Genomic DNA, 13,580 nt, shown 5'->3' with positions numbered 1-13,580 from the left:
TCCAAGTGTGTGGTGCCTAACAGAGGACAGAGCCACTAGAAGGGGTATCGAGGGGCTGCTCCCCTTTTATTAGCGACAGGTTTCTCTAAAGGGAGTGTAGCACCTCTCCCCTGACAGCTGTCCGACCCTGTGCATCAGCCCTTCAAGTACCCTCAGAAGAAGAGCCCCCGCATCCTCCTGCCAATGCCTTGTCGGTCATAGAGGACGTTGAACTTGTTCACGAACTGGTTCATGGTGTTGCACGTCTTGGTGATGGTGCCAAGGTAGGCCATGAGCCCCACGTCGTTGCATTGCTGCAAGGGAACAGAAAACCAGTTCCCTAGGGGCTCTGGGTCCCCCACTGCGTGCAGAGAACAGCCGGGGTTCTGCGTCCCGCATGCAAAAATGGCAGTGTGAGCCCCACCTCCCCATCCTGGGCTTTACACTCACATCGTAAAAGTCTGTCTTGAACTTGTCTGTGCTGAGCACTGGGAGGCAATGACACAGAGCATAGGCCTCCCGTAGAATCTCATGATTAAAGGGGACCTCTCCTAAAGGCACAAGAGGCTGTATTAATGTGGATGCCGTTGCTTCCCCAGGAGGAAGAGGAAAAGTGGTTCAAGTGCCAGGGAGACACCTGTCCTACCTGCTTCAGAGGCCTTGACGTACTCCAAGATGAGCTTGACGCGGCTGTGCAGCATCTTGATAGCGCTGTGCTGTGCGATCAGGTGTTCAGCCACTGCAGGGGGACAGGGACAGGCCAAGGTGGAGAAGGTGTGTGGCCACACCTTCCACCCCTACTCTAAGGAAGCCCCTCCAGCCTCCCTTACCAGTGGAGTTCTCTCCACTGCCTGTTGCTGTCATTCGGGCCACGTGGTCCACACCAATGCGTTCAGCTTCCTCTGTGGCCAGAGTGTAGGTCAGCTCAGCAAACAACATTGTGGCCTGTGGGGCACATAGGGAGAGTCAAAAGCAGGAAAAGCCAGGAGCAGGATCTGAGGTTTGAAGGCTAGGGAATTACCTACCTCGCCATTGATTATATCTATGACAGACTCAAAAACACTGACAGGAAGCTGTAAAGAAGAGACGGGAGAACAGCTCTTACTCACATCAAACACACCTGAACCTACATACTAAGTGCCAAAAAGTGGGCTTGGCCCTTTCACATTTTCTCTCATCTAATCCTCCCAAGGACCTAGTGAAGTAGGAATTATCCCCATTTTACACATGGGGGAAATGCAGCTTAGAGGTTAAATGACTAACTCAAAATCTCACACCAGGTAAATTGCAAAAAGGAGACTCAATTTAAAAGAGATGTCATACAGTTAAAGACAGCAGGGGATGAGAATGAAAGATGGGCATAGCGATGGACGAGCAGGACAAAGTGGGTACGGGGTCAGTTTTACTCACATCTGTGTGCTTGGTCATAGGGTTCAACTTAAGAAACAGAGGGCTCTCAATTATTTCGCACACCTGGAAGGGGGAGGACGCACAGGAGGGTCAGGGCCCATCTTTCTTCTTCCCCTCATCCTCTAGTCTCCACCCCAGCATGCACACCTATGAGCGTGTATACCTGCTTATGGACGTGGATGTCGGAGGGGTCAGGCGGCCCCCCTGTGGTATACCAACCCAGAAACTCCAGCTCCTTGAATACCTGTTTAACTGGAGAGGAAGGGGCCAGAGCACACAGTATTTCTTTAAACCACCCTTCCTTAATTTGAAGCTCCTGGTGTATTTTTAACCAGCTCCTCCCCTCCCCATCCTGGCTCAATTTAGAATACTAAATCTCTTCCATCTCTCACTCTTTACTTTCTTTGTGGGGAATAACTGAATGTGCTCTTTTTCTAAGATCTCTTCAGCTACTCTTCACTTTTCCTCCATTCTGATCCTGTTTTCCTGCTTTTTTTCCCCAACCCTCTCCATCTTATCCATTCCCCCCCCCACTCCCACTCCTCCCCCCCCCCCCGTCTATTCCCCTCTCACACTGCTCCTCCTTGGTGTAATAATATTCCTTGTCAATGATAATCTTTTCCTCCACGGTGTGGGACAGCAGCTCAAAGGAGTTCATCACCTCGATATTTCGGCCCTCCTGCTTCCCGATCAGAGCCCCAATCACTGGAGGAGAAAAGGACCCACAAGAGGTGAGGGTATGGAATCCCGAACTTCCCCAATCATTATAGCTTGACGGTCTGAGGTCAGTGTGAACCAAATACTAGGGAAATGGTGATTTGCGGAGGAGGAATTGGCTTCGGTAAAGGAAGGGGAAAAGACCACCATTTGGGGGATGCGACCACGGAGAGGAGGCTGCAGAATTACGCCGAACACTCACCCTGCATAGGCCGCCCCTCCTGCGAGCGCATGCGAATCCAATGGTCTGAGATGTTGAGAATGACGAGGGGATGAAGAGCGACTGAAACGCTGCCAGTCACTCCGGAGGCCATCACACTGGGGACGACTAAGGGAGGAGGAAGACGGGGTGAGAGTCCGGGCCCCACGATCCTCCAGGGAGACGGGAGTGGAAGACAGCAGAGTTGGGCCATACATCCCTCCCGCAAGTTAACCCAGGGAGCTCGCTGCTGACCCGCCCTCCCGACTTCTCCCGGGAGTCCAGGAAGGCCTTGACGCGCCCCCAAGGAAGTCTCCAGAAGCCGTTCCCGCGCGCCCCGTTACCTGCTGCATCCACCTCCATCCCGCTGCTCCCTCCGGTCCCGTTCGCCGCCGTCGCCGCCATGTCCCCCGCGCCCGCCAGCGTCCGCCCCGCCCCCTACCTCTCGGCTTCCGTAGGCAGGGGCGCATGCGCAGTATTGCCGTCGCGCGCGCCCGCCCCGACCCTGGGCTGAGCCCACTGTTCCTGCCTGGCTTCGGTGGGGCATCGCGGGCGGCCCCGCGGCGGGGAGAGCCGGCAGATTTTCGTAGACCCTCTCGCCTGCAGCCGACCTTAAACAAATTACCTAACCCCACCCTGATCGTCTTCGTCAGTAAAACTGGGATTAGGCTGCCTAGTTCCTAAGGCTGTTGCAGAATGAATGAAACGTCCTGTTGCTGCCCTCAGAATAAAACCCAGACCACTAACCACGACCTGCAAGGCCCTGCAAGATCAGGCCCCTGCCTGCCAGCCGGCCCTGGCCTCTGCTTTTCTGCCTCTCGGTCCCCATGCTTTCAGCCACACTGGCCCTCACGTCTGTTCCTTTCACACGCCTCACTCACCCCCACTTAAGGGCCATCTGTCACCTTCATCACTGTAACCCCGGTGATCAAAACTGTACCTGACACCTGGGCACCTAAATGATTTTTTGAGTGAATGCTTTGCGGTGGAGCCTGATACAGAGTTCAGGAATTCCCTAGGCTTCCTTTTGCCCAGGCTGTACTCAGTCTACCAGCCAGGCTGACCCATCTACACAGCCTATCTTTCCTCTTTTGAGTGAATGCTTTGCGGTGGAGCCTGATACAGAGTTCAGGAATTCCCTAGGCTTCCTTTTGCCCAGGCTGTACTCAGTCTACCAGCCAGGCTGACCCATCTACACAGCCTATCTTTCCTCTTTCTGCACTACCTAGGGCACTAGGAACACCTCCAGCATTTTCTAACCCCTTCCAACCTCCCTCTACCCTCCATCTCCATCAGTCTTTCCAAACTCACCTCTGGCAAACCTGGCCCACTCCAGCCGCCTCCCCACCCCTGCATCCAAGCAAGTCGTGTACACTGCCTTTACCTCATCTTGTTGCCTCTATAATTTCCCTGGCTCTTTTAGTGTGTGTCTGCACTGAACCCAAAGTGTTAGCTCTTAGAGAACAGGTAGAGACCTGTATCTTGACCCTGTGCAGCCTACCCGTGCTCAGAACCAGCAGGTCCCAGGAGATGTTTTCTGGTGGTAATGGTGACTTCTGTGAATTAAGCAATCTCTCCTAAATGGAGCCTGGATGAAGGGAAATTAAAGGGCCAGCAGCCCTCAAAGGAAGGGGCCTGAGAAATCCTACAGGGAGAGAGGGCTTTTGGCCAAAGGGAAGTTAGAAAAAGAATTTCTCTCATTCTAATCCCCAATGAGTGAAAAACCTCCCACTCAACTGAGAGGGTTATGGAAGAACCTCACTTCTCTATATATGCCTCACTTCTCTCAGGAAAAATGAGGTCAGAAATATGTATATCTTTTAAATAATAGGCAGCTTCTGAAGACTATAATGCTTCTCAGCTAGATTGAAGACCAAAAAAAAGGATTCTGGTGTTAAAGTTGCTAGTTTGCATTGCTGTTTCAATCATTACAGAATCTCTTCGTCTTTTTGTTGTTTCAAATGCTTTTAAGACATTGTTCAGATAACTATACAATTCATAAAACAGTGGTTATGGTGAAATTTAAAGATGACTTTGAATCAGTTGTTTATACATGCTTTGGAAGTAAGCTCAACTGAGCATTTCTTTAAAGTGCACTGTATTTTTAAAAACTACCATCAAAACCTCAGGTTGTACTTGTGATAAGAGGAAGGACAAGAAACAATGCATGGAGAGTGGGCTTTATCTATGAAGGGCTTGAGAATATGCCACCCCCAAATCTGCCACTATGGCGTAAGGATTGTTTTGACCTGAAGGCAATTAAGAAGAAGCAAACTCAGGAAGAGCTCTCTGCCCTCCACCATCTGCCTAAAAGTTGGGACATAAATATCTCTTTGAGAAGATTGCCTCCCTCCCCCCACCCCAATACAAGGAGGAAGAGAAACATCCACTACCACGAAAAAGAAAGTCAGCACGAGATGGGTCTACACAAAAGAACTTTACTAACAGAATCCTCATCTTCTGTTAGTTTTCCATGTATTTACTTTCCTACAATTTACTGCTCCTAGAAGCCAATCCCCTTTCCCTTTCCCTTGTCACTCCTCCACAAATTTATTGCCCTTTGTGAAAATGATGTATAAACTCCCAGGTCTAAATCCTTCTCTGGACTTCACTTCTTTTTTATGAAGGTTTTCATGCATGTAATATTAAAATATTAACATCAAATAAAATTTTTATGTCTTTTCTCCTGTGGAAAAAACAAACAAACAAAACAAAAAACCTCAGGTTGAAATGGTGGTGTTAAACCAGCTGTCCCGCTGTTCTTTTTTTCCCCTTCCAACAAAACTAAACATAAGGCATCACTTTGTTGTTTTGTTAACTTTTCCTTCCATAGAGTGGAGGTGACTGGACTGGTGGGGAATAGAGCAGGGGGTCTGCTCAGAGAGCCTGCAAAGGAGGCACAGATGTGAAAGCTGCTATGAGAGTACCTCTTTTATTATTATTATTTTGGCCACTCCACGCAGCTTGTGGGATCTTAGTTCTCTGACTAGGGATTGAACTCGGGCCCTCAGCAGTGAAAGCGCAGAGTCCTAACCACTGCAGCACCAGAGAATTCCTGAGAGTACATCTTAAAAGTTCTCATCACAAGAAAAACTATGAATGGTGATGGAAGTCACATCCCAGTAACCATGGCTTCTCCTTTTCTCCAATTAGCCCCTATTTCCAGACCTTTTGTTCAGAAGGGTTAGGTGTGAGTGATGAGGCATTTTTACAAACCTTATGAAGACCCCTTACTCCCTCCACTTTGGCACATGTATTCAGTTCCTATTGCTGCTGAAATAAATTACCACAGATTTCGTGGCTTAAAACATCACACATTTATTGTCTTACAGTTCTGGGGGTCAGAAGTCTGAAGTAGTTTCCACTGATCTGAAACCACAGTGTCTGCAGGGCCATGTTCCTTTTAAGGGAGAATCCCTTTTGATGTCTTTTCCAGCTTCTAAAACTGCATTCCTTACATTTCTTGGTTCATGGCCTCTTCCTCATCTTCAAATCTAGTATTTTAGCAGTGTCTTCAAATCTCTTTGTCCTTCTGCTCTCATTATCACATTGCCTTTTGTAGCCAAATCTCTACCTTCCTCTCATAAGAACACTTGGGATTACATTTAGTGCCCACTGCGATAATCCAGGATAATCTCCCCATCTGAAGATTCTTAATCATATCTGCAAAATCCCTTTTGCCATTTCGCAGGTTCTAAGGATTAGGACCCAGAAATCTTGGGGGCCATTGTTCAGTCTGCCACAGCAAGTGTGAGACACTCTAGGGGAGCTGGAGACAGCAGTGTCCTCAATTACGTGATCCAGAACCACATCAATCCAACAAGAGACTCCTGATGGTTGGGCCAGAATTAAGCTGGAATCCCCTAGGCTTCCTTTTGGCCAGGCTGTACTCAGAGAGTCTACCAGCCAGGCTGACCTGGAGTAGCCACTAGAGGAAAGAAAAGGAATGTCATACCAACAAGTGGTCAGGGCAGAATCCTTGGTTTTCAAAATAAGTCTAGAGAGCTCCCCATCCTGATCATTACCCAAGAGATGGCAGACCGAGAGGGGACAGCCATATTCAGCGACCAGGCTGCCTTACTAAGATGTGTGGACCAGAAGGTGAGGGAAGTAGAGCTGATTTGAAAGTGGCCATTCCAGGGCTTGGTACTCAGACGCTGTGGGTGGTAGGTAGTGTGGAATATCCATGCAACACCTTGACTATTGGCCCATATTGAGTGGCTTTTGTAACAAAAGGTGCACCAATGTCAGACTGTAGAGGGTCTGCAAAGCCTAAAACATGAGACAAGGGCCATAATGATGTGGCCTGAGTCAGTCAACTGGACTGGAACAGGGACACCAGCACCAAGAGAGCCCCTAGTGGGTGTCAAAGTTTCCATGGAGTCAGTTTACCAGGAGAAGGAGGGAGCTTCTGGGCGGTGCAGGCTTGATCAACAACTTGGTGCCAGGGGGTCTCATCAGAGACCAGGTCCCCACCGTGGGCATCCACACAAATGATCCAACTGTCAGGTAGAACCAAGGTGTGATTCCGCAGTTCATTGCCCCACAGCAGCGGCCACCCAATGCACCCATCAGATTTCACCTTGGCTAAGCCGTCAGTGAACCAAGGATGGGTATTTAGTGGAATCTGCAACACTTGAGGGCCCCACCAAACCACAAGTTTGCTTCAGGTGGTTTCTCCTAAGGCAGTAGCTGCCACTTTTTCATGTAAAATCCCTCAAGGGCCAGGCTGACTGCGCCTTAAAATACACCGTTTCTATTTGACTCGCGAGGCCTTTTAGACTCCTCTCATCTGGTTAACTGTCAGGTTCGATTTGACTCACCCCAAAATGGGGGTATCAGGCTGGAGAGTTACAAAGCCTCCTGGGTCTGGAGTTCTTCAGTGGCAGAGGTACCCGGTGGCTGTGTCAGCAGGTGGCACTGTTGCAGTGAGAGGGGCCTCTGAGAGCACAGGCAGCAATCCCATTTGTAAGTAAAGCTGTGATGTCCCCTCCTTGCTTCACAGTCTTGGTTTCTGTTGGACCATTGGAGGTGGAAAGAAGACAAGTTGGGGAGTGATCTCCATGTCACCCTCTACATACAGCAGTCCCTGAGTGGGAAAATCCCCTCTCACACTTACCCCTCTTCCCCTACAGGAACAAGGACCAAGAAATCTAACACATTTGCCAAGGGCTACAACAACCACCAGCAGGAGACCCGGCAACCCTCCAGCTGAGGCTGCGGGGCAGGGGGGGAAGCTAGCCTGAAGGGCATGGTGGAGGCAGCAGAGGGGAAACTGAACCTTCAGCCTTCTCCTTCCTGGGCCTCGAACTCCAGCGTCAGCACCCACAATTCACTACTGTCCCCTCCCTTGCGTGGAGGGTTGGTACCTCCTGGCCTCCTGTAAATGCCCCAGCCCAGGGGCACTTTTCTTTCTGCATGCATGCATGTTGCTGTATTTCAACCCACGGTTCTTAGGACCTTGCCCACCCTGTGCCCAGCACTCTGCCCTTAAAACTAGCAACCAGGTACTGCAGTCGGGTTATGAGCCCAGCCCAGTGGACACTCAGGCCACTGGCTTAGGCAGCACTGACATAAGCCAGTGGCCTGAAAGGTGACCTGTCCAGACACCCTTGTCTGGCACAGAGCGGTGATGACTCACAAGGCCACCATGACTGCCCCCTTCAAACCCACACTGATGAAAACAAGTGGACTTGTTTTTGGGCTGGGGCTGCAAAGGCCACCTGGGTCAGTTGTGGCAGTGCCCCATGTGGTGGGAAGAGAGGAGAAGCTGGCCAGCTGCAGCTCACAGAATCCTGCCCCAGGTGCCAACCTCGAGTACATTCCTGTATCCCGCAATGGGCTTGTCATCTCCAGGCAGGCCACATCTCCTGGGCATTTCCTGTCCCCCAGAACTACCCCCTCCCCCCCCCCCACACACAAACCACTCAGCTCTTTATCCAGGAGGATGAACCAAGACAGGATAAGGCCTGGAGGTGACCAGAATTTAATCTAGAAATAAATCGTCATTAATTTTCTAATTGATTAAGGTTCTGCAGGAGTAACTAAGATAAATTTGCCCACATGCCTCTCCCTTAGGAGTTACAATCCAGAAAAAGAGAGTGCCTAGTATTCAGATGTTGCAGGAACTAGTAGACTCTGAGCAGACCCCAAAGCACTTGTGGGTCAAAAAATTATTCTCTCTTCTAGTCCTCTGGGTCCCTCATCCTGGGCATTTAATCAGTTGCCAAGTGCTCTTGGTTTTACCTTGATGAAATCTCCCACACCAGCATCGTTTCCCTGTTTCCGATGACGACGACGTTACCCTAAAACCAGCCTGCTGCCCATCTGAGTGCTGAGGAGTCTCTGCACACCTGTAACCCATCCCAGGCACCCAGGCTGGGGCCCCTAGTCGGCAGCCCCATTTTCTGCAACCCTGACCCCTCCACTCTCACCCTGCCTCCTGCTTACCAGGAAATCGAGGTTCTCTGGTATGACTTACTTCAACTTCCTGATCTCTAACAATCCTAGAGGGTATACATCTCTCTCCATCTCCTCACCTGCAGTTTTAGATGATGAATCTTACCTGGAGTTTCACCAGAACAGCTTGCAGGAGCCAGTCCCGATTCAAGGGCTACAGGCAGGCCTGCTGGAACAAGCAGCGGCGGCGAAGATAAATGGATGGGTCTCAGCCCAGTGGCGGCCACTGGGAGATGCGCTGCCAGGCACAGGTGCAAGATGCCCGCCCTCCACCCACAGGAAGCAGGCAGACTCTGGGCTGCACAGATAGCCGTTCATGGCATGTGCCACCCAGGATGTCCGGCTATTTATCCAAAATTGAAAACTTCATTTGCAAAAGACCCATATGAATTTTTGCCACAGGTGAAAATAACTGACAAGCGAGCTGACCTCCCAACTGAGGCTTCCTGGATATAAAAGTGCATCATCTCCCTTCCTCCAGCCTTCAGTACAGACAAGAAAGTCTGGCTGAGCCTCTGCGTCTCTAAACGTAGCCAGGGGTCCTGTACGCATGCGCAGGAGTAAGCCTAGGGGGCTCGCAGAGAGGATAATGGAACCGACCCAGGGAGGAGGAAGCCGGGTCAGATCGCTTAGGGAGTGGCTGCTTCCCTCGCCGTCCCAGCTCTGAGATGGATCCTGCCTTCGGATTCTGCGAGCTGTCCGGGGCCCTTCATCACCCTCCTTCCCCTACTTTGCACGAGTTAGTCTGGAGAGGCTAAGTTACACACGCCACGAAGCACCATATTGGGACTGCAGCGCTAACTGCAATCTCTCCCCGAGGCCAGGAACTTCCAGTTACCGAGCAGGAAGCGTTTACCGCTGGGAGGCCCCAGAGCTGCTGTTGCTCTGAGCTGCGCCTTGTCGAGTGGTGATCCAAAGGGATCAGCCCAGCAGTTCTGACCAAAAGACAAGGATTAAGGGGCCTCCCTTATTTCAGGGATGCAGAGAATGCCATCCCGGTGCAGAATCTTAGGGCACTTGGTGAAAGGTGAAAGAACTACAGAATCATGCATCCATTTCCAATAACCTCTAAAAGCTAACTGGGGTGCCCTCTAATCGTTTGGGGTCCAGGTGGATCCCCTAAGAATGCTCACACGCACAGAACTGGAATAGAAGTACATCCAGACGTCCTGTCTGTCCCTCTCCAGAGCTTCAAGCCTGCTGGCTCCCACTGTCCAGGATGCCCGAGTACTTAGATGCCTGTCTTTTTTTTTTTTAAAGAAGCAGCATTTTATTAATTAATTAATTAATTTATTTATTTATTGTCCCACACAGCCTGTGGAATCTTAGTTCCCAGACCAGGGATGGAATCTGGGTCCTGGAAGTGAAAGTGCCAAGTCCTAACCACTAGACCACCAGGAAGTCCCTACTTTTGTTTTTTTAGATATAAATGTTGAGAAATACTGATCACATAAATGAGTTGAGTGGTGAAAGGAATATAGTTATAGCCATGTCAATTTTATCTGCCAAAATCACACTGTGATCTATCACCAGAAATGGCCGTGTCCTCCTCTGATATTTTTGGAGGGAAATAACAGGAAATCACTTGACTCACAAAAGATTTGCCCACCTACTCAATGTTGGCAGCAAGATTCACAATGAATCCTTTTGTTTGGTACTCTAGAAGTTTTGACACACTGGGAGCAATGCACCACTGTAAGATTTGGGGGTGAGAAGCCTATCTTCTGCCAGGTGGGGAAGGCGACCGAGAAAGAGGGTGCCCTGGCCACAGGGATGTTTTCCAGGAGAGCAGTTTTAAAGGTGAACAGATAGAAAATAAGGATCTGGGGGCGAACATGGCTCTGCGAGCAGCAAGGATCGTGCTGGCCTCAGTGTGCAGCCTGCGCGCCATCTCTGTGGCCACTACGCCCTGGGTGCTGCAGCAGCCCCTGCTCTGCTGTCCGTGTGTAAATTCACAGACACACGTGAATGGCCAACAGCAGAAAACGGTGTTGGAACCGTGGCAATCAGCAATTTTGCACAGAAAGCTTTGGGAGATGCTGTTTAGTCTGCCTGGACAAAATTGAACAAACAAGAGGAATTTGGTGCTTTGGAAAGTGTGAAAGCTTCTAGTGAACTCTATTCTCCTCTATCAGGAGAAGTAACAGAAATTAATGAAGCTCTAGCAGAAAATCCAGGACTTGTCAGCAAATCTTGTTATGAAGATGGTTGGCTGATCAAGATGACACTCAGTAACCCTTCAGAACTAAATGAACCAATGAGTGAAGAAGCATATGAGAAATACATAAAATCTGGGGCTTCCTTGGTGGCGCAGTGGTTAAGAATCCACCTGCCAGTGCAGGGGATACAGGTTCAATCCCTGGGCTGCTGTGTGGAGCAAGTACGCCTGTGCGCCACAACTACTGAGCCTGCACTCTGGAGCCTGAAAGCCACAACTACTGAGCCCACGTGCTACAACTACTGAAGCCCGAGCGCCTAGAGCCCGTGCTCCGCAGCAAGAGAAGCCCAAGCACCTCAACAAGGAGTAGCCCCTGCTCATCGCAAGAGAAAGTCCATGCACAGCAACGAAGACCCAACGCAGACAATACATAAAATCTATTGAGGAGTGAAAATGGAACTCCTAAATAAACTAGTTTGAAACAACTTTTAAAAAAAAAGAAAAGAAGGATCTGGGAATTGATTCTCTCAGAACTGGCTGTCTCCTCCCACTCTTTGGGAAGATTTGTGTGTTCTCTACCCTCCCCTTTCCCGAAGCCCCCTCCCCCAGGTCCTCATATCCTTGTCTGAAAATGGCTGCAGTATGACATGAGACCCACATATGGCCACCAGTACCCTTCCTTTTATAGACTTCTGATAAGTCTTACTATTTTAAAAATGAAATTAATATTTTTATCGCTTCATCAAGGACATACTTAAATGAAACTGGATTTTTTAAAAAAACTTTGGACATTGGGACTTCCCTGGTGGCGCAGTTGTTAAGACTCTGAGCTCCCACTGCAGGAGGCCCAGGTTCAATCCCTGGTCTGAGAACTAGATCCCATGTGCATGCCACAGCTAAGTGTATGCAGGCCACAGCTAAGACCCAGCAAAACCAAATAAACAAATAAAATAAATATTTTTTTAAAAACTATGAATGCATGGCAACAAAGTATATAATAGCTCAATTCTGTGTCACTACCTGAATTTATGCTAAGGTGTTGGCAGTTTCACCCACCATCATTTTTGTAACATCAATGCAAATGTCAACACAGTGAAAAAGACAAAAAAAATATCTTATGAAAATAGTTTTGACCCCCCTGGACCCCTTGGTCTCAGGGACCCACACAGATCCACAGAACATACTTTGCAAACTGCTCAAAATTAGATATTTCAAAGATAAGATGATATTACAAACAATATACCAGAAGATTCTAGATTTTAGATGAAACAGATAAATTTGTAGAAAAAATTAACTTACCAAATCTGATTCAAGACGAAATAAAGGAAAAAAAAAAAGAAAGGGACTTCCCTGGTGGTGCAGTGGTTAGGAGTCCGCCTGCCAATACAGGGGACACAGATTCGAGCCTTGGTCCGGGAAGATCCCACATGCTGAGGAGCAACTAAGTCCTCGAGCCACAACTACTGAGGCCCATAAGCCTAGAGCCCCTGCTCTGCAACAAGAGAAGCCACCGCACTGAGAAGGCCAAGTGCCACAACGAAGTGTAGCCCCCACTCGCTGCAACTAGAGAAAGCCCTCGCACAGCAACAAAGACCCAATGCAGCCAATTAATTAATTAATTAATTTTTAGAAAAAGAAATAAAAATATGAAAAATTCTAAGCCAAATTCTAGGCTTCAGAGATGTATTCTTGTGGAATTCTCTTCTGAGATATGGAACAAAATAGACAAATTTTGTTCTAATCTGTTTGAAAAGTCATAGCTGCATCTTTAGGACAAACTGACTGTTTCATCACTTTTGCATCTGGCATCACTTCTTAATGGTCATTTCGTTGGCCCTGGATCACAAGAGGGGGCTGGGTGGGGGCGGGTGGGGGCGGGTGGGGGCCCCGGGGTCCAGCCAGGTCAGGAGCCTCCTACTTGGAGCCGATGGTGCCTCAGCGGATGTGCCTACCAAGGCTTACATTTTTTACTCTATTTTTTTCTCTTTCTTTTATTTATTTATTTATTTATTTTGATGTGGACCATTTTTAAAGTCTTTATTGAATTTCAATATTGCTTCTGTTTTACGTTTTTGGTTTTTGGCCCCAGGCATGTGGGATCTTAGCTCCCAGACCAGGGACCAAACCCACACCCCCTGCATTGGAAGGGAAAGTCTTAATCACTGGACTGCCAGGGAAATCCCTTCCCTTTCTTTTAGATAAAAGCTATACGGAAGTTTAAATGTTTTCTTCCCCACCTTGATGGACTGCTGTGGGCCTCCCCTCTGTGACTCATGGCATTTCTAAGTCCACAGACTCAAGAAAAATCATTAATAGCAGGGCTTCTGAGAACTTGCTGGGAATGAACCAGGCGGCTGCAAATTGACTTCTAAGCCTCAGAGTAATAAGAGCTGATAGCATTGATGGAGCTGGGAATCTAAGGGGTCTAGAAGGACTGGAGATGGGTCACACACCCACAGCTCTCAGGCCACCCTCAAGTTTTGTTACCTGTGAATTGTTCTTGTACCTTTGCCCTGGCTGCTGCCTCTACAGAGAACACTCTCTCTTCCCCTCACCCGCCTGTATCACTGCAGGAAAGTCTTTTCACCTCTGGACAGGGTCCTGCTCTTCATCACCTTTTCTTAGCACTTACCATATCTTCCTGGAATTAGTTAGATT

General features: G+C 48.9%; 1 protein-coding gene across 1 annotated transcript; it reads right to left on the bottom strand.

Annotated features, from left to right (window-relative positions):
- Positions 1 to 36: 36 nt before the first annotated feature.
- Positions 37 to 2,754, bottom strand: COPS6 (COP9 signalosome subunit 6). The gene is made up of 10 exons (XM_057695406.1): positions 2,650 to 2,754; positions 2,309 to 2,434; positions 1,963 to 2,094; positions 1,553 to 1,641; positions 1,390 to 1,452; positions 1,005 to 1,052; positions 810 to 924; positions 626 to 718; positions 430 to 530; positions 37 to 293 (listed from the first exon to the last, which is right to left on the bottom strand). The coding sequence occupies exons 1-10, from the start codon at positions 2,708 to 2,710 to the stop codon at positions 153 to 155; spliced, it is 969 nt and encodes a 322-aa protein (XP_057551389.1). The 5' UTR covers positions 2,711 to 2,754; the 3' UTR covers positions 37 to 152.
- Between the last annotated feature and the right edge of the window lie 10,826 nt (positions 2,755 to 13,580).

This window comes from Hippopotamus amphibius, chromosome 9 (genome assembly GCF_030028045.1).
Source record: "Hippopotamus amphibius kiboko isolate mHipAmp2 chromosome 9, mHipAmp2.hap2, whole genome shotgun sequence".
NCBI classification, from domain to species: domain Eukaryota; kingdom Metazoa; phylum Chordata; class Mammalia; order Artiodactyla; family Hippopotamidae; genus Hippopotamus; species Hippopotamus amphibius.
This window is presented reverse-complemented; position numbering and strand designations above follow the sequence as displayed.

Excerpts from the sequence above, each read along its gene's own strand:
- COPS6 (XM_057695406.1), bottom strand. The coding sequence starts at position 2,710 with ATGGCGGCGACGGCGGCGAACGGGACCGGAGGGAGCAGCGGGATGGAG. Across the intron at positions 2,435-2,649 it reads GATGGAGGTGGATGCAGCAG|TCGTCCCCAGTGTGATGGCC; the intron begins GTAACGGGGCGC and ends CTCCTCCCTTAG. Across the intron at positions 294-429 it reads TCAAGACAGACTTTTACGAT|CAATGCAACGACGTGGGGCT; the intron begins GTGAGTGTAAAG and ends GTTCCCTTGCAG.